This window comes from Panthera tigris, chromosome E2, assembly GCF_018350195.1.
Source record: "Panthera tigris isolate Pti1 chromosome E2, P.tigris_Pti1_mat1.1, whole genome shotgun sequence".
NCBI lineage: Eukaryota > Metazoa > Chordata > Mammalia > Carnivora > Felidae > Panthera > Panthera tigris.
Genome location: NC_056674.1, coordinates 11861011 through 11882588, shown reverse-complemented (window position 1 = coordinate 11882588; position 21578 = coordinate 11861011). Strand labels below are relative to the sequence as shown.

The window sequence follows — 21578 nt, the reverse complement described above, 5'->3', positions numbered from 1 at the left end:
GGTCCTCAGGCCTGCCAGAGAGAGGCCCTCCCCAGCCAGAGTCGGGGGCCTTTGCCAGAGGAGCTTCCTCCATCCCGAACCTTTAAGGCAGGTGCGTGTTAGGTTTGCAGAGGATGTATTTCTATCATTCTTTACTTCCCAGGACTCTCTGATGCGAGCGTTCCCCCTTCCTAGATTCTGTTGGTCTTGGCTCCTGAAGTTTCTCTGCTCCTTTGAACCTTTGATTCTAGGAGTTGCTCATTCATTCAGTGACAATTTATTGAGCCTCTCTGCGTGTCGGGGGCTGAGGATACAGAAAAGAACAAAACATATAAAATTACAGCCTCAGGGGAAACCACAATTACTGAGCGATCACCAGGCGCCAGGTGCCATTCTGGGTGCACACATATAATTCATCCTATCCTTCAACCAATCCTGGGAGTTACAGAACCCCCCCCCCCATCATCCCCATTTCACGAATGGGGAAACTGAGGCCCAGGATTCCGGAATGCCCTTGTTCCAGAAAGTCTGGGACTCTAGATTTCTTTACCCTTAAGGTTTTAGGGTCTTAGGGGCACCTGGGTGGCTTGGCCAGTTAAGTGTCCGACTCTTGATCTCAGCTCAGATCTTGATCTCAGGGTCATGAGTTCAAGCCCTGCATCGGGCTCCACGCTGGGCATGGAGCCTACTTAAAATAAAAAAAAAAAAAAAAGATTGTAGGGTTCTAGAATTTTTTGTCCTAAAGATTCTGTTGTGCTTGGACCCAAGTAGACATTGGACACAGGGAAAAGTACTCAACCTTGTTACTGAGCCAGGAATTGCAAATTAGAACCACCATGAGATTTTCACACACGCACACGCACGCCTGCGTGCAGGATGACTCATATTTTAAAAGTCTGGCCAAAACCAGTGCTGGCAAGGATGTAGGGCGAGCGGAACCCGCAGCAGACATTGGAGATGGGAGTGAAAATTGGGGCAATCACACGGGAAAACCGTCTGGCCATATCTCACCCAGCTGGACGTATACACATCATCTACCCCATCCTACGACAATCCCACTCTTGGGTGATGCAGAAAAACGGGTGCTCGTTGGCACCAGGAGATACATATGGCATTGTCCAAAAAGTCAAAATCACACACACGCTCATCAACAGGAGAATGGATTAACAGATTGTGGTGTATCGGGCAAGAAAGTCGTACGCGGCAATGAAAATGAAGGCCAATAGACACGAGAATGTGGACACACTTCACAGGTATAAAAGCGAGTGCAAACAGTCAGATCCGAGAGGTTGCACTGTAAGATCCCTTTATTTAAAAACTCAGAACTGTAGGGGCGTCTGGCTGGCTCAGTCGGTGGAGCGTGTGACTCTTGGTCTTAGGGTTGTGAGTTCGAGCCCCATGTTGGGTGTAGAGATCACTTAGAAATAAAATCTTTTCAAAAAATAGTATGGGGCACCTGGGTGGCTCAGGAGGTTACACATCTGACCTCGGCTCAGGTCACGATCTCTCGGTTTGTGAGTTCTAGCCCACAAACTCTGCTCTGTCTCTCTGTCTCTCAAAAATAAATAAACGTCAAAAAAAAATTTTTTATTAAAAAAAAAAGTATGGGGGCGCCTGGGTGGCTCAGTCGGTTAAGCGTCCGACTTTGGCTCAGGTCATGATCTCAGGGTTCGTGGGTTCGAGCCCCGCATAGGGCTGACAGCTCAGAGCCTGGAGCCTGCTTCGGAGTCTGTGTCTCCCTCTCTCTCTGCCCCTCCCCTGCTCGTGCTCCGTCTCTGTCTCTCTGTCTCTCAAAAATAAACAAACATTAAACAATTGTTTAATAAATACAATTTACAAAATGAAAAAAAATGTATAAAAGAAGGCAATAAACACATAAAAGAAATACGGGTTACCTGAAGGGAGGAAAAGTGTTGTGATTTGGAAGAGGCACAAAGGGGCTTGTGATGAACTGGCAAAACTATTACTGTTCCCTTTACAACAGGTCGTAAAATGGAACATTGTCTTGTATGTAATTCTCCACATTATGTTTCATAATGTGAAAATACGTATTTTTTGAATCCCACCGTTCGGCCCCGTTCTGCTCCTCAGATGACTTGGGTCTCCAGGGGGCAACATTCCTGGGCCCGAGAAGGCAGGAGGGCGGCGGAGGGAACCCGCAGGAGGAGAATTGGGATCTGAAACACACAATACGATTTGATTTTCCCAGAAGTGAGCCAATGCACTGTGACGCCACGTAACCACAGGAGGCCAAAGTGACAAGTTCAGAGATGGGTAATGGCCAAAGGAGCCGCCACAAGCCGACAGCCACCCCCACCCGCAGCTCCTGCAGGGCATGACTGGAGGAGCGCCCCCCGCCCGCCCCGGTTTACCCCATCTGTCACCAGCCAGCCCAGAGCCAGGCAACCCACGGGTGCGGCCTCACGCCTTCCAGATGTGCAAACGGCCTGTCCAGAGTCGCAGAGCCGAGAAGCGGTGCCAGGCGTTGCTTCCGGCTGGCGACCCGACTCCACAAAGTCTGGTGGTGGAGACCCCCGCCCTGGTCCTCGCTCTCCTGGGAAGGGGGCTGGAGGGCAGGGGTGGCTCCCGCTGGGACGATAGTTGGGGCACAGGAGAGGACAGTTCGCTGTGGCTCTGGCTCAAATGAGGAAGAGCCTGGTGTGACCTCGGCGTTCCCAGGAGCCCAGGGAACTTTTACATCTGTATTTTTAGGCCCTGGTGGCCGCAGCAGTGGTTGTGGCCTGGGGCTGGGGACATGCCAACTTCCAGGAAAAAAGGCTGGCTCTCCAGGGAAGGTGTTGTCCCTTCCTCCGGGATGGGTTCTGGGCTGTGCCCTGGGGAGTGCGTTTGCAAAGTGGCGGGGACTCCAACTGGGGGAGCCTTGTCCCGTCTCAGGGAGTGGCTGGGTGGTGGGGAGAGAGAGACTTCCCCCGACTCAGGTCTCTGGAAGCAAGCACTAATCTGACGGAGGAGACAGGCAACAGCTCCCTCCTGAGGAATCCATACTTCCCATTTAATGCTGGGGATAAGATTAATCTCACCCTCACAGGGCTCCCCATACAACGGCCAATTCAAGCTCCACAACTCAGCGCGACAGTCCGATGGAGGAGGCAGGACCCAGACTCACGCTCAGCGAACTTTAGAACGATGGCGGAGGCATGCCCACCATCTTCAGGAAGCTCTAGTCTAATACTCATCCGGATGTCCCCCGAAGGGGGCAAAATTGCCCCCCTCAATTGAGAACCGATGTCCTTAGACAGACGAGGGGAACATGTCGCCTCATCTCGAGTGACCTCCCAGTCCCCAGAGAGGCATGCCCCAGACACCCCCCCCCCCGGGGAAAATTCCCAGTCTGATAGGGGAGGCATCACTCACTCTTAGAGATAATCTAATCCGTGGACAAGTGACACACGCCCCCTTCTGAGGGAGATCCTGATCTGATGGAGGAGGGAGAACGCAACTCAAAGGCACAAGGAACTCCTACACTGACGGGGAACCTATCCCCACCCCAGGGACCTCCCAGTCTGATGGAGGAGGTCTGCTCTAGTCTGATGAGGGAGGCCGACTTTTTTTTTTCCTCGTACATTCTCCCTCCCTTCTTGCCCACTGAATGAGCAAGGCAGGGGGCTTCCTCCTCCCTCCTCCCCAGCTCTGTGGTGTATCCCAGAATCAGGGAGCTTCTACAGGAGGACACCACGGTTTCCCAGCCCTGGGACTTCCCTTCGTTGGTCAGCCCAAGACCAGGGCCCCATGGGGGTGAGACATGCCTGCCCTACAGCTCCCTGCTCACCTGTTCCTCAGATGACTTGGCTGGCTCAGCCCCTCAAGGCAGTGGCCGTAATGACACCACCCAGCTATCGAGCTTCTGGTGTGCCAGGCTTGGCCGGGGCTTTCCGCACCTGACTCAGGGCGCCCTACTCGGGGAAGGACGGGGTCCATCCCCACCTTACAGACCAGGCTCAGAGGCCAGAAACCAGCAGAGTGGAAAATAGGCCCAGATTTGTCTCCCTCCCGATGGATGAGTGTGACGTATGGGTGCCAGGTAAGTGTGCTAAGGGCTTCGTTGCTGACTCACTGGAGCCTCTCAGCCGTCACGTTACCGTTCCCATGACTCAGAGGGGGAAACTGAGGCTCGGAGAGATCAGATGCCGCTCCGAAGCCACCCAGGCAGAGACAACACTCGTGCTCCGGTTGTCTGACTCCAAAGTCCATCGGCACGGATCCGGTCTTCCAGAAAGGAGGTGCCTAGAGTCAGGAGGGCAAAAAGTTACCGAGAGCGGTCCGTGAGAAAGGGAAGGGGGAAGCGGGATTGGGAGGTGGGGGGGGGCGGGGGGTAGGAACGATCAGGCCACCATGTCAGCCCAAGGGGGAGCCCCTGCAGCAAAGATTGCACACAGAGGAAGCCCAGAGTAGCAGAAATGGCCAGAATCCCCTACCTTGCCTGGCTCAGTCAATGGCCAGACGCTGCCAGGAGCTGGTGTCCCCGACTGGCAAGCTGAGGCAGAACTTGAAGGAACCAACTGTGGGAGGCTCTCAGCCAGCCATCTGCACGCGGGGCAGCCACGCCACATGTCTTTTCTTGAGAGATCCAAGCAGCCTCTGCCACTCCCATATCTGTATTAATAATAGCAATCGTTGAAAAATAGTACCTTCCGTTTCCCGACAACTGACTCCTCGCCAGCTTGGGTCGACGCATTGCTAACTCCTTTGACCCTCACAACCACCCCATGAGGCGTTCGCTGGGTTTCGTCCCCATTTTATAGATGAGGAAACTGAGGCTCAGAGGGGATAAGTCACTTGCCCAAGGTCACGCAGCTGGTAAGTGGCAGAGCTGGGATTCGAAGCCAACTGGACAGGGAGCCCCATTTACGGATGAGGACGTTGAGGCCCAGCATTACGCCGCCTACCGTCTGTCTACGATCGCCTCACTGGGATCCCTCTGAGGTTGCCCAACCCCACCCAGGGCAGATGCCAATATCCATAGATGTCTCCCAATGCATCACCTTGGCCCGATAGAGGCAGTGCACAGGGCAGAGGATGTCTGGTCTCAAAGCCCGAGGAGAGGATGTTGCAATCCTCTGACTCAGCGTCGTGCGTGCAGACCCAGCAAGAGGGAGAAAGGGGAAGATCAAGTCTTGGCCAAGGCCCCAGAAGGGCCGATCCTGCTTGGTGCCAGGGGTTCCAGAAGCTGCCAAGGCCCCAGGGTGGGGAGGAACCAGGAGGTACAGGCCATGCTGCAGGAAGCTGGCCTGTATTCACTCCTGGGGGGTGGGGGGAAGGGCAGCCTCTGGGAGCAGGGCAGTCCGCAAACCCAGGGTGGAATCGCAGCCCAAAGCTGTGTGACCTTGGGCAGGGCCCCCCAGCTCCAGGCTCAGGTCTGTTCTCCTCTGTCTGTGCAATCTGCTCGCTTTCCCGGAACCCTCTCTTCAATCTAAATCTATACCTTCCTGCTGCGACGCGACCTTCCCTCCATCAGCTCGACCCTCTCTGTGCCTGGAGCCTGTAGACAGAACATAGACCTGCTAGTCTCTGGCCGTGACTTTGCCTCTTTGTGCCTGAGTTTTCCCCTCCTGAGCCATTCCCTTCTTAGGGGATAGGGGTCTGGAGTTAGACAGGAGGGGGAAGGCCTGTGGTCTCGGGGACCGATTGCCCCAGCAGCCGGGCTGCGGGGGACACAGAGACCTGGCATAAAATCTTGATGACCCTGAGCAGGGACTCCGCTCCTCTGTTGTGTCTCTGTAAAATGGGAGTTTCAGCTGGATTTCCTCACGAGATGTCAAGAGGATTACGTGGGCCAATTCTTCGTGGGAGTTCGGCCCACGGCGAATGGGCCCATCTTGCTTTATCTCTGGGCGGAGAGCGTTACAGGGAAGGCCTGGCCCGATGAGTTAAGGCAGGCAATATGGAGGCAAGAAGGGACACCGTTCATTCATTCATTCAGTTATTCATTCTGTACACGTGGTCTCAATCTGCTCTGCAACCCTGTGAGGCAGGGCTGTTATGATCCCCAACAGTAAAGTCACCAACAAAGGCACAGAGAGGGAAAGCCACCTATCCAAAGTCACACACAGCTGACACATGGCAGAACTGGGCCTCAAACCCATGTCTTCCAGGCCCAGCATGTTGGGTCCCAATTTCCTCAATGAAATGGGCCCGGCTGTTGAAACTTTAGGTTCCTGGATAGGAATAATTATCACCGTTGTTCCTGTGGTTATAACAGGGATCACAATAATTGCAGCCACACTGCATTTAGCACTTCCTATCCATCGGGCCCTAGAGGACGGAAGCATTAGGGTCTCGATTTAGTCTGTCTGATAGGTGGGGAAGTTGAGGCTCCGCGAAGTTAAGTAATGGCCTGGAAGCCACACAGCTGATGAAAACAGAAGCTCGGGCCTCAGTTGGGAGCAAAACTTGGGACAGAAAAAGGCCCAGGAATTAAGCCAATGGGAACCTAGTATCTAACAAGCACTATCCTCCCCTCTTGGAAGGCCCCCAAGAGCAAGAAAGTGCCCCAAGGCCCACAGCCTTCCAGCTAGGCCTTTGTTTCCTTCTCGGGACCTTGGACGGGCACAGGCTCGGCCCTTCCTTCCCTGGGGGTAGGGGTAGAAGGGAAGGAGCAGTGGGAGGGAAGAAAAGATTTGCACAGATACAAAAGGCAGCCTGCGTGAGGGAAAGTGGTTAGACAACCATGCAGGACTTCCGGGCTCTCTCTGGGAACTTTCTGGGACTCATCCAGGGGCTGCCCCCTGCCGGCAGGGGACCTCCGGAGCTCAAGCGCAGAGAGGGGAGACCCTAGTGCTCCCCGCCTGGGGTGCTGGGAGCCAGGGGGGAAAGGAGGGGGCAGCCGTCCTGGTTCCGCATCCTCCATTCCCGACACCGGAGGGAGGCGGCTGTGGGAGCTGGGACTTTCCTGAGCAGTAGAAGATTCTGGGAAATTAGACAGCTGCAGGGCGGGGCTGACTCCAGGCCTCCCTTCTCTTCCCTTCCCTCAGTCGCTGCTTGATCCCAAGCACTCCTCTCTTCCCTCTGTCCCAAGGAGGCCCTCCTCAAACTGCTCCTCCTCCCTCAGACCATGCTCTCCGTCCTCAGACCCTCATGTCCTCACCCTCAAACCTCTTCCTCCATCACAACCCACCCCCCACCCCCCCGCCCCGCGCCAGCCAACTCTCTCCTCCTCCCTCCGAGCTGCTTTCCTCACTTGGTCCTTCTCAGACTTCCTCAGACAGCGCCTCCTCCTTCAGACCTTCTTCCCCCCCTCAGAGCCTCACCTCCTCCCTCAGACCTTCTTCCCCTCCCTCAGAGTCTCACCTCCTCCCTCAGACCGATTCTCTCTCCCTTCTCCCCCTCTCTTAGACCATTTACTTCTCTCAGACCTGTCTTCCTCCTTTAGGTCCTCCTCCCTCAGACTTTTACCCGTCATCCATCCTCAGACTCAGACCCCCCAGCACTCTTTCTGGGCCCCTCCAAACCCCCTTCTGGGCCAAATGCATAACCCCCCTCACCACCACCACCCCCCCCAGGCCCGTCTGGGCCCAAAGCCATCGCTCTATCTGCCCTAGGGAGGCTGGGAGGAGGAGGAACTTGGGTGTCCTTCCATTTCAACCTCCTAGGGTCACCACCTTGACAAAACCCGCCCCCTCTGAGGCCCAACTTCCCCTTTTGTACAGCAGGGCTGTGCTCCTCCCCAGGTGAGGGAGGGCTGTCTGGATAGGAACGGCAGCACCCAGACTCTCCAGCCTAATTCCTTCGTTTCCTGCCCTGGGCGAAGCTCCCCCGACACGGGGAGGCAGGGGGTTGACATCAGTCCCATTTGCCAGAAGACCAAACTGAGTCTCAAGACAAGAGGATTCGCCTGAGGTCCCACAGGGAGCAAATGGTGGAGGTGGGACTGGACCCAGGCCTTGCCCCCAAATGTTTCCCCATTACAGGGGCTAAGGGGGCTTGGGGGCCACCCAGAGAGAGGCAGAAAGGAGAGAAGGGGGAAGGGGTGAGGCTTCTCTCTCTCCACAGCTGCTCCTCACATCCCTGGTTAACGATCCACCGGGGTGGGGCCAGAGTCGTGGGCAAAGTCCCTTCCTGGGGACGGGGCCCCACACCCACTTTCAGGGTCGCAGAGAGACGCCGCCAGGGAGACAGAGACACAGACAGAGATCGGGAGACAAAAAGAGACAGGGGGTGGGGGCCGGAGACAGGGAGCCGAGGGCCAGGGATGCAGGGACAGAGTCGCAGAGACAGGGCGAGACACGAGAGAGCCAGGGGGACCTGCGTGCCTCCCGGACGGATCCGGGGTGCAGCCGCCACTCCTCTGCCCCCCGCCCCCGATCCCCGAAGCCTCCCCCTTGGCCTCCGGTAACTCAGTGACCCGGACTCAACCCCAGCGACAGCCCCGCCTCAAGGGAAATCCGGGAAAGCCCCGCGCCGCTGGGGCCCCTCCCCGGGGCGGAGAGAAGGGAGGCAGGGGCGGGGACCCGGCAAAGGCCCGCCTCTGCCCCTCCCCGCCCACTAGCTCCAGCCCGCCTCTGAGTCATGCCCCCCAACCCGCCCGGCCTGTTCCCCACCCACCAACCCCGCCCGGGCGGGAGGGGGAGGTGGGGGAGAAGGGGCGGCCGGACTAGCACCCCGCCGCCCCCGGGCCCAGGCCGTGGCCGCCCCGACTCTGGTCTTGTGTCTCCGCGTCTCTTGCTATCTCTCTGTGTCTCTTTTCCTTGGTCTCTCACCAACTCTTCGCCCAGAAGCTCGAGCTGAGTGTGCAGGGATCCCGCGGAGAGAGACACATTCGCTGTTTCCCTGTGCCCTTCCCCACCGCCCCCCACCCCCAGCGAAGTTCAGACCCTCGGCTGGGACACATGGAGGAGGCAGGGATGGGGACAGGGCTGGCAGAGGGACAGCGCCCGGGCGCCCGCCGAGGGCAGCCCCTGACCTGGGTGCGTCTTTCTGCTCCCGCAAAGGAGGAAACGGCTCAGAGAAAGGAAGTGCCTGGTCAAGGTCACCGGGCGAGGAAGTGGGAGTCGGGACTCGAACCCGCGCCCTAGGGAGCCCAGGGCCGCTTGGAAGGCCTCCCTAGGGAAGAGGCCGAGCGCAGACAGCACTCGAGAGACAGTGATGGTGAGAGACACGGAGACAATAAATAGAGACAGAGGCAGTGAGAACAGAGAAAGACGCCAAGGTCGAGATGGAGGGACGGGGGAGAGAGAGAGAGACACCCAGGCCCAGAAAGACTATCCGGATCGGAGAGTCAGACGAGACAGAGTTCGAGACTCAGAGACGCAGAGATAGAGACAAATAGCCAGAGACACCAAAGCACTGAGACAGCGACTGAGAGAGGCAGGCAGCCGTAGGGGTGGGGACCCCCAGGCCCTGACCCCGCCCCCTCCCCCCTCCCCGCCCCCCCACCGAGGCCCAGCCGCCGGGGGCGCCGCGGGGTCGGGAGAGGGGCGGGCGCGGCGGCGCGGGCGGGACGCTCGGCGGGCTGCACCGCGGGGCGGCGGGAGCGGCGGCGGGTCCAGGAAACCCCTGGGGCGGACGGGTGGCCCCGGGGGCGGGGGGGGTGGGGGGGCCGGGGGCGGGGAGGCGGGCGACCGGCACCGCCCCGGCCGACAAAAGTCCCTTCAGTTCAGCCGGCGGCAGGGGAAGTCCCGGCGCCCGGCGCAGCCACCCTCCCGTGCAGCCGAGCCGAGCCGCGCTCCGGCCGCCCGCTCGGCCGCCGTCCCCGGCGGCCCCATGCCCCGATGCCCCGCGGGGGCCATGGACGAGGGGCCCGTGGACCTGCGCACCCGGCCCAAGGCCGCCGGGCCCCCCGGCGCCGCGCTGCCGCTCCGCAAGCGCCCGCTGCGCGCGCCCTCCCCGGAACCCGCCGCCCCCCGCGGCGCCGCGGGCCCCGTTGTCACCCCGGATCCCCTAGGCGGCGGCTCCGACTCCCCGGCGGTCCCCGCGGCCCCCCACGGACTGGCCCGGCCAGAGGCGCTTTACTACCAGGGTGAGTGGCTCCCACGGGTCCTGGCCAGATGGGGGTCTGACGGGGCAGACGGTCACCGGAGCCAGGGAACTGAGTTCAGGCCGCACATACAGGGGGTTCCATGGAGCTGAGAAACGGGGGGGGTGGGGGGGGGGAGGGGGTGAGGGGGGACAGAATCCAAGGTCCCAAGGACACCGATATGGGGTTTCTGGGAAGCTGAGAGGGGGCAGAGCCTGAAGTCCCAGGGACACCACTGTGGAAGCATCAGGGAGCAGTGCCTTGGGACACAGATATGGGGGTCCCAGAACACCGGGTGTTCAGGGGGCTCTGGGGGACAGAGCTCAGCATCCGAAAGCCATAGGTATGGGGACCCAGGGGATGGTGCCCAGCAGCATAGATAGGGGGTCTCAGGGAATCAAGCGGACAGAACCTACAGTCCCAAGAACAGAGTTACAAGCTCGTTAGAACCCAGATATCTAGGGTTATGCAGAATCAGCACTTGGGCCCAAGAAACTGGGGTTCCTGGCATCCAGATCCGTGGTGTCAAAGGCAGTCAGGGAAACAGCGACTGGGGTTCTAAGAAGACAGATACTAGGGATGTCAGGACATCGGAACCTCAGGAACCCAGGAGATACCAGACAATAGTGGGAATCAGAACAGAGTGGGAGTCTGAAGCATCCGAACCAATATCTGGAGTCCCAAGGATGGAAGGGAACAGATGGAAGGGAAGGGGGTCCTGGGGAGCCAGCGGGACAGAGATCCGGGGCTCTGGGCACCCAGTTAGGTACAGTCACACAGGACGGATCAGGGGCTCATCTGAAGTCACGGGGTCAGGGGGTCACAAAGTCAAGGCCTGGGGACTGAGGGTTCTAGGGTTCTAGGAATGCGGGCCAGGACCGGGGAGTTCTGGGACTGGAGGACTTAGGGCCAGGATGAAGAATTCAGGGGTGTCCAGACAAAAGGCTGCAGGGGACCAAGAGCTGGCACTGGAGATACGAGGACTTGGGGGCGCAGGGATGGGGGCCCCCAAGGATCAGGAGATGATAAAGAAGGCCAAACATCATTCTCTCCATCCCTGATCTCAAGGAAGGGGCATCTGCTACCACCTTGCCATCCCCGAGTGACCCCAAAAGCTGCAGAGAGCCCATGCCTAGTGCCTCCAGATTTTGGCCCCGTTCCTGCACCTTCCACCCCATCGGAGTACAGCACTTAGAGAGCCTCAGCTTGTGCATCAGGAGGCCTGCCACTGCCTCCTCCCCTTTCCCCGTTCCCTGGATGAGAACCCAGGCCTCAGTTTTCCCCATCTGTGTGGTGGGTGGATATGGCTTCGACTACTGCCATATTTGGCTTCTGACGCCATTCCTCTCTCCTTCTGACCCCCTTTCTCCCCAAATCTCTACACAGTCACCCCACACCCTACACCCATTCTTACCTCCCTCAGCCACAAATTCACCCAGCAAACAGGCCCTGGGGTCCCCTGCTGGGTGATGACGGGGTTCAGTCCCGTCCTTAAGGGACTCTGCCTAGTAAGAGATGGAGGTCAGAGGCATGAAGAGCTAAGTGACAATGACCGTGACCAGGGCTCACGGGGAATGGTGAAGGCGGAGGAAGCTGCCAGAGCCCAGAAGATGGATGTACAAGGCCAGGTTGTCTTGGGCCTCTCAGCCCCAGTATGAAATGCAAAAGGGACCTGGAAAGAAGGACAGGTGACACAGGAGGGGTGAAGGCCTGGAGGTAGGGGTGGGTTGAGGGTCTGCTGACTTGGCCTCACCACCCATGTCCTTTCCTCTGTCCAGGACCTCTACTGCCCCTGTACCCGACCCCGACCATGGGCTCCCTCTTTCCTCTCCTGAACGTGCCTACACCCCTGTACCCCATGGTGTGCTCCATGGAACATCCCCTATCGGCTGACATCGCCATGGCCACCCGTGCAGATGAGGACGGAGACACGTGAGTAAAGCCCCCCATTAATGGGGGGAGTCAGCCCTACCCCCCACCTCACCCACCACAACACATGGGCTTCTGAATTACCTCTACCTGAGTTAGAATCCTGTCTCCACCGCTGGCTGTGACTTTGAGCAAGGCTTTCCCCCTGCCCCCCCCCACCCCCGCCGCGCCTCAGTCTCCTCTTCTGAAAAATGGGCAGTCTGACAGCACTTACATCCTAGGACTGTTTTTGAAGCAGGGGGCATCAACATATTTATCAAAATGCAAACACGAGAGGGGCGCCTGGTAGAGCGTGCAACTCTTGGGGTTGTGAGTTCAAGCCCCACGTTTGAGATTACTTTAAATAAATAAAATGTTTTTTTTTTTTATTTTAATCATTTATTTTGAGAGAGAGAGTGTGAGCACGCAAGCATGAGCGGGGAAGGGGCAAAGAGAGAAAGAGGGAGAGAGAGAATCCCAAGCAGGGTGCTTGCTGTCGTGTCGCAGCCTGACTCGGGGTTCTATCCCACTTAACCATGAGATCATGACCAGAGCCAAAATCAAGAGTCAGACACTTAACAGACTGAGCCGCCCAGGCGTCCCTAAATAAATAAAATACACCCAAAAATTCTTTTTTAAAAAAATCCAACCGCGAGAAAGACATTTCATTGATTGACTTGTTGTATGAATTATGCACGTTAAGCTCTTAGCACTGAGCCTGGTAGGTTAGAAATGCTCAATAAGTATTAATTCATATTATTACCTTATGTTCAGCCCATCACATGTACACACAGACAAGCTTGAAATAAAAATTGCGCAGAACAAAACAAGTCACCCTTACTAGATGGGATCTACTTTGTATTTTCTATTCTAGTGTGTTTCCTGATCTCAGGGTCGTAGGCCATTCAATTAATTTGCCGATCCCTTAAACTGATTTCACAAATCCGATAGTTGATTGCCTCCAGCTTGGAGAACTTGCCCTTGAGGCTGCTGAGAACCCCTGCGCAGGATGGTTTAGCTCTGTGCTCACCACACACCTGAACATCACGATTCTTATTTACCTACCTACGTTGGAACTTCCGCTGGCCACTTTCTACCCCCCCACCCTCTGCCTGAGTTCCCCCCTATAAAAACAAGAACTCTAAGTGTGTGAGTCTGCGAGGCAGGCGTGAGATGACTTTTATAAAGCGCTTATCTGGGCATTGGTTTGGGGACTGGAAACGAGAGGTAGGGACGGAATGGACAGGCTTACTTCTGCAGAAAAAGGCGGACCGCCAACGCTGGCCAGGGAGGCGACTGCACATCCCCGAGCCTCAGTTTCCCCTCCTGGAAAATGGAGGGCTCCTGTAGCACCCATCCAGATTAAGACTCGGCGTAATGGTGTACCTACATCTAGAGCATAGAACAAGGCCAGGCACACAGTAGGTCCTCAGCACCTGGGAGTGGATGTTCTAACAGAGCTTCCCAGCTGGTTGTGGGCCACTCTTTGAGTCCAAGCAGGAGAAAGTGCCTGGTCCATAAAAGGCTGAACAAATCTAGTTCCCTCCCACTCTGGGTACCTCTGGGGTCATCTGTGAAATAGATTTAATTTGTATCTGCCCCCGGGGGTGATTTGTTTGCAGCCTGTGAACACAGAAGACCTGGCACCCCAGTCTCAGGGCCCGCGCCCCTCCCTCCCTCCCCCGCTCTCCCCGCCCCCCCTCCCCTCCAAAGCAAACACTTCTTCCTCAGCTGCCTGCTGGGGGAAATCCCTTCCCGCAGAACTTGACCGCAGCCCAGCTGCTCTGCCTCCCCCACGTCAGCACCCGTCACTCACTCGCAGCCTCCCCCTCCTGGCGTTCAAGCTAACCTTAACCCCTTCCGCTGGGGCCAAGACATTACCGGAATGGACAGCTGGCTAGCCTGGGAGCGGGGGAGGGGGACACGCTAAGTCTGGTTCCCCAGAGCAGCAAAGCTTGGTTGGGAGGCTGGACCCCTAGGGACTCAAGATCTCAGGGCATCTGGACCCTCAAGAGGTCAGGCGCCGGGGAGCTAGAACTCTGGGTCTCCAAGAGAGAGGGGAGGCCGGAGTACTGTATTCCTCTGAGGGGTTAAGCAACAGGGTAGAGGGCAACTTGGGGATCGATCACTCCCAGGCACTGGGGAAGCTGGTATCCGCAAAGAGTTAGGGCACCGTATTACCTACCGGGTCCTAAGAGAGCTGAGGGGTGGATGCCGGGATATGGGGGACAGGGAGGCAGCTGGAGTCTGAGCCCTGAAGGGTGGAGTTCGAGACGCGCCCCTAGGCTGCAAGACTTGGGGTCCTTCCCTCCAGGGAAGCTTGGTCTCTGTGGTTGGCCTCCCTCCTGCCCCACCCCCCAGGCGAGGATGGAAGGGAGGGGTGCCGGGGGAGGGGGGGTGGCCGGGGTAGATCCCCGGCGGGAGGCTTCCCTCCCCCGGGAGCAGGAAGCGGAGCCCCGCCCAGCAGACCTGTTACTGGAAGTCCGAGGGCTGGGCCGCCCCTCCCGTCCCCACTTCCTCCAGCCCCGCCCCACCCCCTGCAGCCCGCGCGTTTATGGGAACTCGGGCCTGGACGGTTTCTCTGAAATCATTCGCTCCCTCTGCCCTCACTTAACCCTGCCCGCCCCGAGGGGGACGCAGGCCGGGCTTCCTGGGAGATGAAGGGAGCCAAGGGAGCCCTTCTCCGCCCCTCCACCCTCACCCCGGCCCAGGCCCGGCCCCTCCCCCAACATTTTCCTTTTAAATTCGGCGTTTCACCAGGTTCAGGATCCAGGTTCAGCGTTTCACCTGCGGAGCCGCTCTTGGGACGTGGGCGCTATCGTGGGCTATACCTTATGGGGGAGAAAACGGGAGGGCCACGTGACTTTGCTCTAGCACCTGCAGTGAGGGAGGGTTGCCCCCAACTTCCAACCCTGGCCTGCTCAGCCCCCAAAGCCGCCATCCCTGGTGCCACGGTTTAGCATCCAACTCTTGCTCTCATCTCAGGTGTTGATCTCAGGGTCTTGAGTTCAAGCCCCGCGTCGGGTTCTGATTTTAAAAACTTAAAAATTAGGGGCGCCTGGGTGGCTCAGTGGGCTAAGCGTCAGACTTCGGCTCAGGTCATGATTCCCGCGGGGTTGGTGGGTTCAAGCCCCCATGTCAGGCTTTGGTGCTTACAGCTTGGAGCCTGGAGCCTGCTTCGTAGTCTCCCTCTGCCCCTCCCCCACTTGGGCACGCTCTGGGTCAACAATAAACATTAAAAAATTTTTTTGAATTAAAAAAAAAACACAATAAAGTATGGATTCTGGAAGCACATTTCCATGGGGGGAGCCAATGCTCACCGGCAGCTTGGGCTAGTAAGAGGCAGTGATGGGTGAGAAACTCGTTGCTCTAGTAAATGGACTTTAAGAAGGCTGTGTAGGGGGCGCCTGGGTGGCGCAGTCGGTTAAGCGTCCGACTTCAGCCAGGTCACGATCTCGCGGTCCGTGAGTTCGAGCCCCGCGTCAGGCTCTGGGCTGATGGCTCGGAGCCTGGAGCCTGTTTCCGATTCTGTGTCTCCCTCTCTCTCTGCCCCTCCCCCGTTCATGCTCTGTCTCTCTCTGTCCCAAAAATAAATTTAAAAAGTTGAAAAAAAAAATTTTAAAAAAAAAAGAAGGCTGTGTGGCCTGTGTATATACAGTTAACCTTGTACCCTTAGTGCTAATGTTCCCCCCTACACACACACACACACACACACACACACACCATCATCCCAGATTGCCCTCAACTCTAAATGACTCTTCCAGGTTGGGGGCTGTGGGAAGGCGCATGGAGTTTCCTGGGACATACTCTCCAGATCAATGCCTGTGGGGATGAAGGAAGCAGGACTGCACAGAAGTTGGGCTGCTGTGTCGCCTCAGGGGGGCCTGAGCAGTGCAGCTGGCGCCAGAGGCTAGGCCCTCTGTGCCAGCAGCGACCAGTCACGGGATGCCAGTGGATGGCGGCTGCCCCCACTCATGCCCCGGGCAAGCACTTCTTTTCAGCAGAGGGTAATTCCCAGAGACAGCTGATAGCTCACGACCTTCCCATAAGCTAAGGGAATGAGTCCTTCAGTCTGGAAGGGGGGATCTGGGTTATGCGTGCGGCCCAGCGTCCAGAACGATGACTCCATCCCCCTCCATCCCACCTCCCCTTTGGACAAACACTCCTCCAAATAAATGCTCTGCATGTGGCATGCAAGTCACCACCGGTGGAGGGAACTCGATGGCACCTGCCTCATCCCCGCGCATTTCACACATGAGCAAGCCGGGGCCGGAGAGAGGTGGGAACAGGCCCCCAGCTCTCCAGGCTGGCCAGGGATCACTGCGATGGGTTCATTTATTGGGTACATGTGTGCGGGGCTCAGCATCGGGCAGCTGTCCTGGGCGCTGGGCCGTGACCAAAGCAGACAGAACGCCCTGCCCTGGTGGGGTTGACATTCTAGTGGGGGAGATTCAGACAGGAAACAAGTGTACAATGTCAGATGATGGTGTGGAGGAAAAGTAAACAGGGGCCGGGGGAAGGGGAGGGAGTCGTAGCCATACCGTTTTAGCAGAGGCCCAAATGAGGGGAGCCAAGTCTTGCAGGTATCTGGGGGACCACTGTTCCAGGGAACAGCCAGTGTCAGGGCCCTGGGAGGCAAGCGTGCTTGTCTTGTTCAAGGAACAGCAAGAAAGTCAAGCAGAGTGAAGAGAGCAGACGGAGGAGAAGCCAAAAGGGTAGAAAAAGGGGGAGACAAGCCCCCACAAGGCCTGTTTGGCCTTAATCTGAGGGTCCTGAGCAGAGAAGGGGCTTGATCTGATTTAAGTTGCAAAAAGGGCTCTCGGGCTGCTGTGGGGGGCGGGGGGGGGACAGTCGGTAGAGCCGGGGTTGAAGCAGGGAGGCCAGTGAGGAGGGAACCGTGCAGGAGGGAGGCGATGGTGGCTGAACCAGGATGGAGGGAGTGAGGGTCAGAAGTGATTGGATTCTGGATGTTCCTCCAAAGTCCCCGGCACATGTTGGAGTTCGCGCCACTAATTTTATGGGGGCGAGAGGTAACCAGCCCCTAACGCTTGTGATCCCCTCCCCCGCCCCCAGGCCACTCCACATTGCCGTGGTGCAGGGCAATCTGCCTGCTGTGCATCGGCTCGTCAACCTCTTCCAGCATGGGGGCCGGGAGCTGGATATCTACAACAACCTACGACAGGTGAGCCCGGGGGCCTGGATCTGATGGAGGAGAGGGCCGAGGGTCCGGACTCCTGAATCCTGGGACGGGAGGAGCTGGGGGCCGTGGCTCTTGAATCTGAGGGAGGATGTACTCCAGATTTCTGGTTCCTGAGGGAGACTGGAGCTGGGGATCAGGACTCGGAAATTCTGAGAGACAGGACTGGGACGCAGGGCAGGGCACAGGTCCCTCACAGTCTCTCTGTTCCCCCAGACGCCGCTACACCTGGCTGTGATCACCACACTGCCATCTGTGGTCCGGCTCCTCGTGATGGCCGGTGCCAGCCCCATGGCACTGGACCGTCATGGCCAGACAGCAGCCCACCTGGCGTGTGAGCACCGCAGCCCGACCTGCCTCCGGGCCCTGCTGGACAGCGCAGCCCCGGGCACCGTGGACCTAGAGGCCCGCAATTACGACGGTGAGCACCTACCCCGGCGCCGAGTGGGACTGTCTGGCAAGACCTGGAGTCCAAGGGCCCCCGAACCCAGGTTTACACTGAGTCTTCCCGTACCTCAGGGCTCACCGCCTTACACGTGGCCGTGAACACGGAGTGCCCCGAAGCCGTGCTGCTCTTGCTGGAGCGAGGCGCAGACATCGATGCGGTGGTGAGCAGGCGCGGGCCGGAGGCGGGGCCAAGAGGAGCCGGGGCGGGACCCCCAAGGGGGTGGGGCTTGCGTGGGACACCGCGCGAGCGCGGGGTGGGGGTGGGGCTTGAAGTATCTCCCGGGATCGAGACGCCAGACCCGGCGGCTGGGATGCTGGCCGCCCGCTGATTGGGCAGAGCTTGGAGCGACTCCGAGACCTTCCCTCCCTTCTGCAGGACATTAAAAGCGGCCGCTCCCCCCTCATCCACGCAGTGGAAAACAACAGCCTGAGCATGGTGCAGCTGCTGCTGCAGGTGGGTACTGCCCTCGCCCTTGGCCGCTCGCCCACCCTCTCCTCCAGCACCAGCCCAGCAGTCGCGCCCACCCGCCTCCCCCGTCCTGGCATCGACCCTGCCTTCCAGGCCCGGCTCCCTCTCGTGCTCCGCTTCCAGCGCTGTCTCTCCCTTCTAGGCCTCTCCATTTGTCTATGACCTCACCCCTCCAGGCTGCCCTCTGGTCCCGGACCTTCTCCCTTTCCTCCCCCGCCGCCAGCCGAGCCGGGCCCGGTGCAGCGGCGGCCTTGCTCACCCCGCTTTCCGGTTTTGACCCTTTCCCCGTGCGGTCCTTCCGCCCCGCCTGGATTCTGGACCCTTCGTTTCTCTGACTCCGCCCCTACTCCGGCCGGGCGGCGGAGTCCTGCTCCGGCTGGTTCAGCCCGTCCGCCCAGTCCCGCTCTGACCCGCCCTGGGTTCTGCTTTCCACCCTTCCGTCACCTCACCCAGCATCTGGTCCCGCCCGGGTCCTGGCCTCGGTCCGGGGTGGGGGCCCCAGCCTCAGTCCCCAGCCCCGCGCTCGGACCCCGTCCCGGCCCCGCCCCTCCTGTGGCCCCGCCCCACCCGCCGCCCGGGCCGGGGTCCCGCGGGGCCGCGGCGGTCCTGACCCTCGGCTCCCGCCCCGCAGCACGGCGCCAACGTGAACGCGCAGATGTACTCGGGCAGCTCGGCGCTGCACTCCGCGTCTGGCCGCGGGCTCCTCCCGCTCGTGCGCACGCTGGTCCGCAGCGGCGCCGACAGTGGCCTCAAGAACTGCCACAACGACACGCCGCTCATGGTGGCGCGCAGCCGCCGGGTGAGTGTCCGCGCTGGGAGGGCCTGTGCCCGAGCGCCGGTCCACGCGGATGGGACATCGGAGTGCGCGCGCGTGTCTGTGCCCGTGCGCGCGGGGGAGCGGGACAGCCTGTGCGTCCGTGGGAGCGAGCTCGGACAGGGGACACTGAGGCACGGAGCCGACCGCGCACGAGGGAGAGCAGCGTGGGCTGGAGGAGCCTGGTGGTGACCCCCGTCTTCCTACAGGTCATCGACATCCTGAGGGGGAAGGCGACCAGGCCCGCTCCTGCATCACAGCCAGAGCCCTCGCCGGACCGCAGTGCCACCACCTCCCCTGAGAGCAGTAGCCTCCTCAGCTCCAATGGTGAGAACCTAGCTCCGCAGCGCCAACCTCCCAGTCTCTCCTCCTCGCACAGCCGTCCAGGCTCCCAGCCCCTCCCCCCACCAAGCATCCAGGCCCCATCCAGGCTCCCGGCCCCTACACCCACAACCATCCAGGCTCCCAGCCCCTACCCCCACCAGCCATCCAGGTCCCCAGCCCCTCCCCTGACAGCCATCCAGGCTCCCAGCCCCTCCCCCCACCAACCATCCAGGCCCCATCCAGGCTCCCAGCCCCTCCCCCCACCAACCATCCAGGCCCCATCCAGGCTCCCGGCCCCTACACCCACAACCATCCGGGCTCCCAGCCCCTCCCCCCACCAGCCATCCGGGTCCCCAGCCCCTCCCCCCACCAACCATCCAGGCTCCCAGCCCCTCCCCGTACCAGCCATCCAGGCCTCCAGTTCCTCCCCCCACCAACCTCCAGGCCCCGACCCCTCCTCCCACTCCCCACAACCATCCAGGACCCCAAGCCCTTCACCTCTCCTCCCCCAGAACCATCCAGGCCCTTGTCTCTGCCCTCTAAGAATCTTTCAGGCTCCTGTCTCTACCCTCGCAGAAACTTCTAGACCCCTCTCCCTCCCCAGACACCCAGGGTGGTCCGGACCCCTTCTCTTTAGAGCTGGTCTCTCACTGCGCCCACCCTTCTTCTTCCCCCAGGTCTCCTTTCTGCATCACCCTCCTCCTCGCCCTCCCAGTCTCCCCCCAAGGACCCACCTGGATTCCCCATGGCTCCCCCCAATTTCTTCCTTCCTCCCTCATCTCCACCTGCCTTCCTGACCTTCGCTGGGGTCCTCCGAGCCCCTGGCCGGCCGGTGCCCCCCTCTTCAGCTCCAGGAGGCAGCTGAGAGGGATGGGGGGGCAGATCTCAGACTCATGCGGAGCGACCTCCCTGCCCTGTTGGGGTCAAGCCTCCTGGAAACTGTGAAAACCTCACTCTGCCCCCCCCCCCCAATCTTCAGGACCAGGATTTGCACAGAGGCACAAGCATCTACCCATAAGCCCCCTCTTCCAAGCAAAGATATCTTCGCGCCCCATGCCCCCCACCCAGGACTCTTACACCTTTTATCCTCTGGCACCAGGCCCCTGTCTTGAGTTCTGCCCAAATTCCTTCTCCTCTCCCAGAGCTGGTGGAACCAGGGAATCGCCACTCCCCTCACCCCCTCTACCCAGATGAATGAGAAGGGGCAGATGGGCTGTAGCCAGGCACTGATAACAATGTAAATTATTAGGCATTTTGGTTAGATTTCTTTTGTAATAAACTATTTTTGTACCATACCCGGCTTGGCTGGGCCTCTTGCACGCGGGGCCGCCAAACCCGCAGATTCCATGGGTGACCGCGTCTGTCTCCGACCGATGATGACAGGTGCGGTGACTCTGGGATTTCTGGTGCGTTCGTCGTGCCGTGTCACCGCGCCACTGTTTTCTGGGCATGACACAGGGCGTGACGTCTTTCCGGGGGACCTTTTTGGATTCCGTAGTGACCCTGGGGGTCTGCAGATGGGCGGGCTTCTGAGGCTTGTTGTGTCCCTGTGGTATCACAGCTGACTGTCACGGGACTGATTGTGTCGGGCCTGTGTGCGTGTGGCGCTGGTGAGTGTTTGTAACGTTGAAACCTGTGGTCATCGTGTGACTCCATGTGGCTGCCTTGCCTCACGTGCCCCTTTTCTTTTTACTCCGTGATCCCAGAGCCCTCCCCCCGCCCCGGCCGCCATGCAGTGTTTGTGTTTTGACTCTGTGGATGTGTCACTTACGTATCACTCAGGGGTTGCATTCATTTCCTGTCACTACTGTCACAAAACACCACAAATTTAGTGGCTTAAAACACCAGATTTATTCACTCACAGTTCCGCAGGTCAGAAGTCCAAGATCAGGGGCGCCTTTGTGGCTCAGGCGGTTAAGCATCCAACTTGGGCTCAGGTCATGATCTCACAGTTCGTGGGTTTGAGCCCTGCGTTGGGCTCTGTGCTGACAGCTCAGAGCCTGGAGCCCGCTTCACATTCTGTCTTCCTCTCTCTCTGCCTCTCCTCCCCTTCGAGCTCTGTATCTCTCTCTCTCAAAATAAGTAAACATTTAAAAAAAAAACATTTTAATAAATAAAGTAACATCCACAGGGGCGTCTGGGTGACTCGGTCTGTTGAGTGGCCAACTCTTGATTTCAGCTCAGGCCATGATCCCAGGGTCGTGAGATCGAGCCTCACATCAGGTTCCATGCTAAGTGTGGAGACTGCTTAACATTCTCTCTCTCTTGGGGCGCCTGGGTGACTCAGCCGGTTAAGCGTCTGCCTTTGGCTCAGGTCATGATCTCGAGGTTCGTGAGTTCGAGCCCCGCGTCGGGCTCTGTGCTGGCAGCTCAGAGCCTGGAGCCTGCTTCCGATTCTGTGTCTCCCTCTCTCTGCCCTTCCCCCGTTCATGCTCTCTCTCTCTCTGTCTCAAAAATAAATAAACGT

General features: G+C 59.0%; 1 protein-coding gene and 1 long non-coding RNA gene across 2 annotated transcripts; one reads left to right on the top strand and one right to left on the bottom strand.

Annotated features, from left to right (window-relative positions):
- Positions 1 to 1869: 1869 nt before the first annotated feature.
- LOC122234337 lies at positions 1870 to 7065 on the bottom strand. Its single transcript, XR_006212104.1, has 3 exons — positions 4983 to 7065; positions 4416 to 4593; positions 1870 to 4224 (listed from the first exon to the last, which is right to left on the bottom strand). It is a non-coding gene; the product is annotated as an uncharacterized LOC122234337 (long non-coding RNA).
- Positions 7066 to 9633: 2568 nt separating this feature from the next.
- Positions 9634 to 20406, top strand: BCL3 (BCL3 transcription coactivator). The gene is made up of 9 exons (XM_042969236.1): positions 9634 to 9955; positions 11731 to 11884; positions 16934 to 17042; positions 17274 to 17478; positions 17577 to 17665; positions 17881 to 17958; positions 18605 to 18772; positions 18997 to 19114; positions 19789 to 20406. The coding sequence occupies exons 1-9, from the start codon at positions 9700 to 9702 to the stop codon at positions 19974 to 19976; spliced, it is 1365 nt and encodes a 454-aa protein (XP_042825170.1). The 5' UTR covers positions 9634 to 9699; the 3' UTR covers positions 19977 to 20406.
- The last annotated feature ends 1172 nt before the right edge of the window (positions 20407 to 21578 follow it).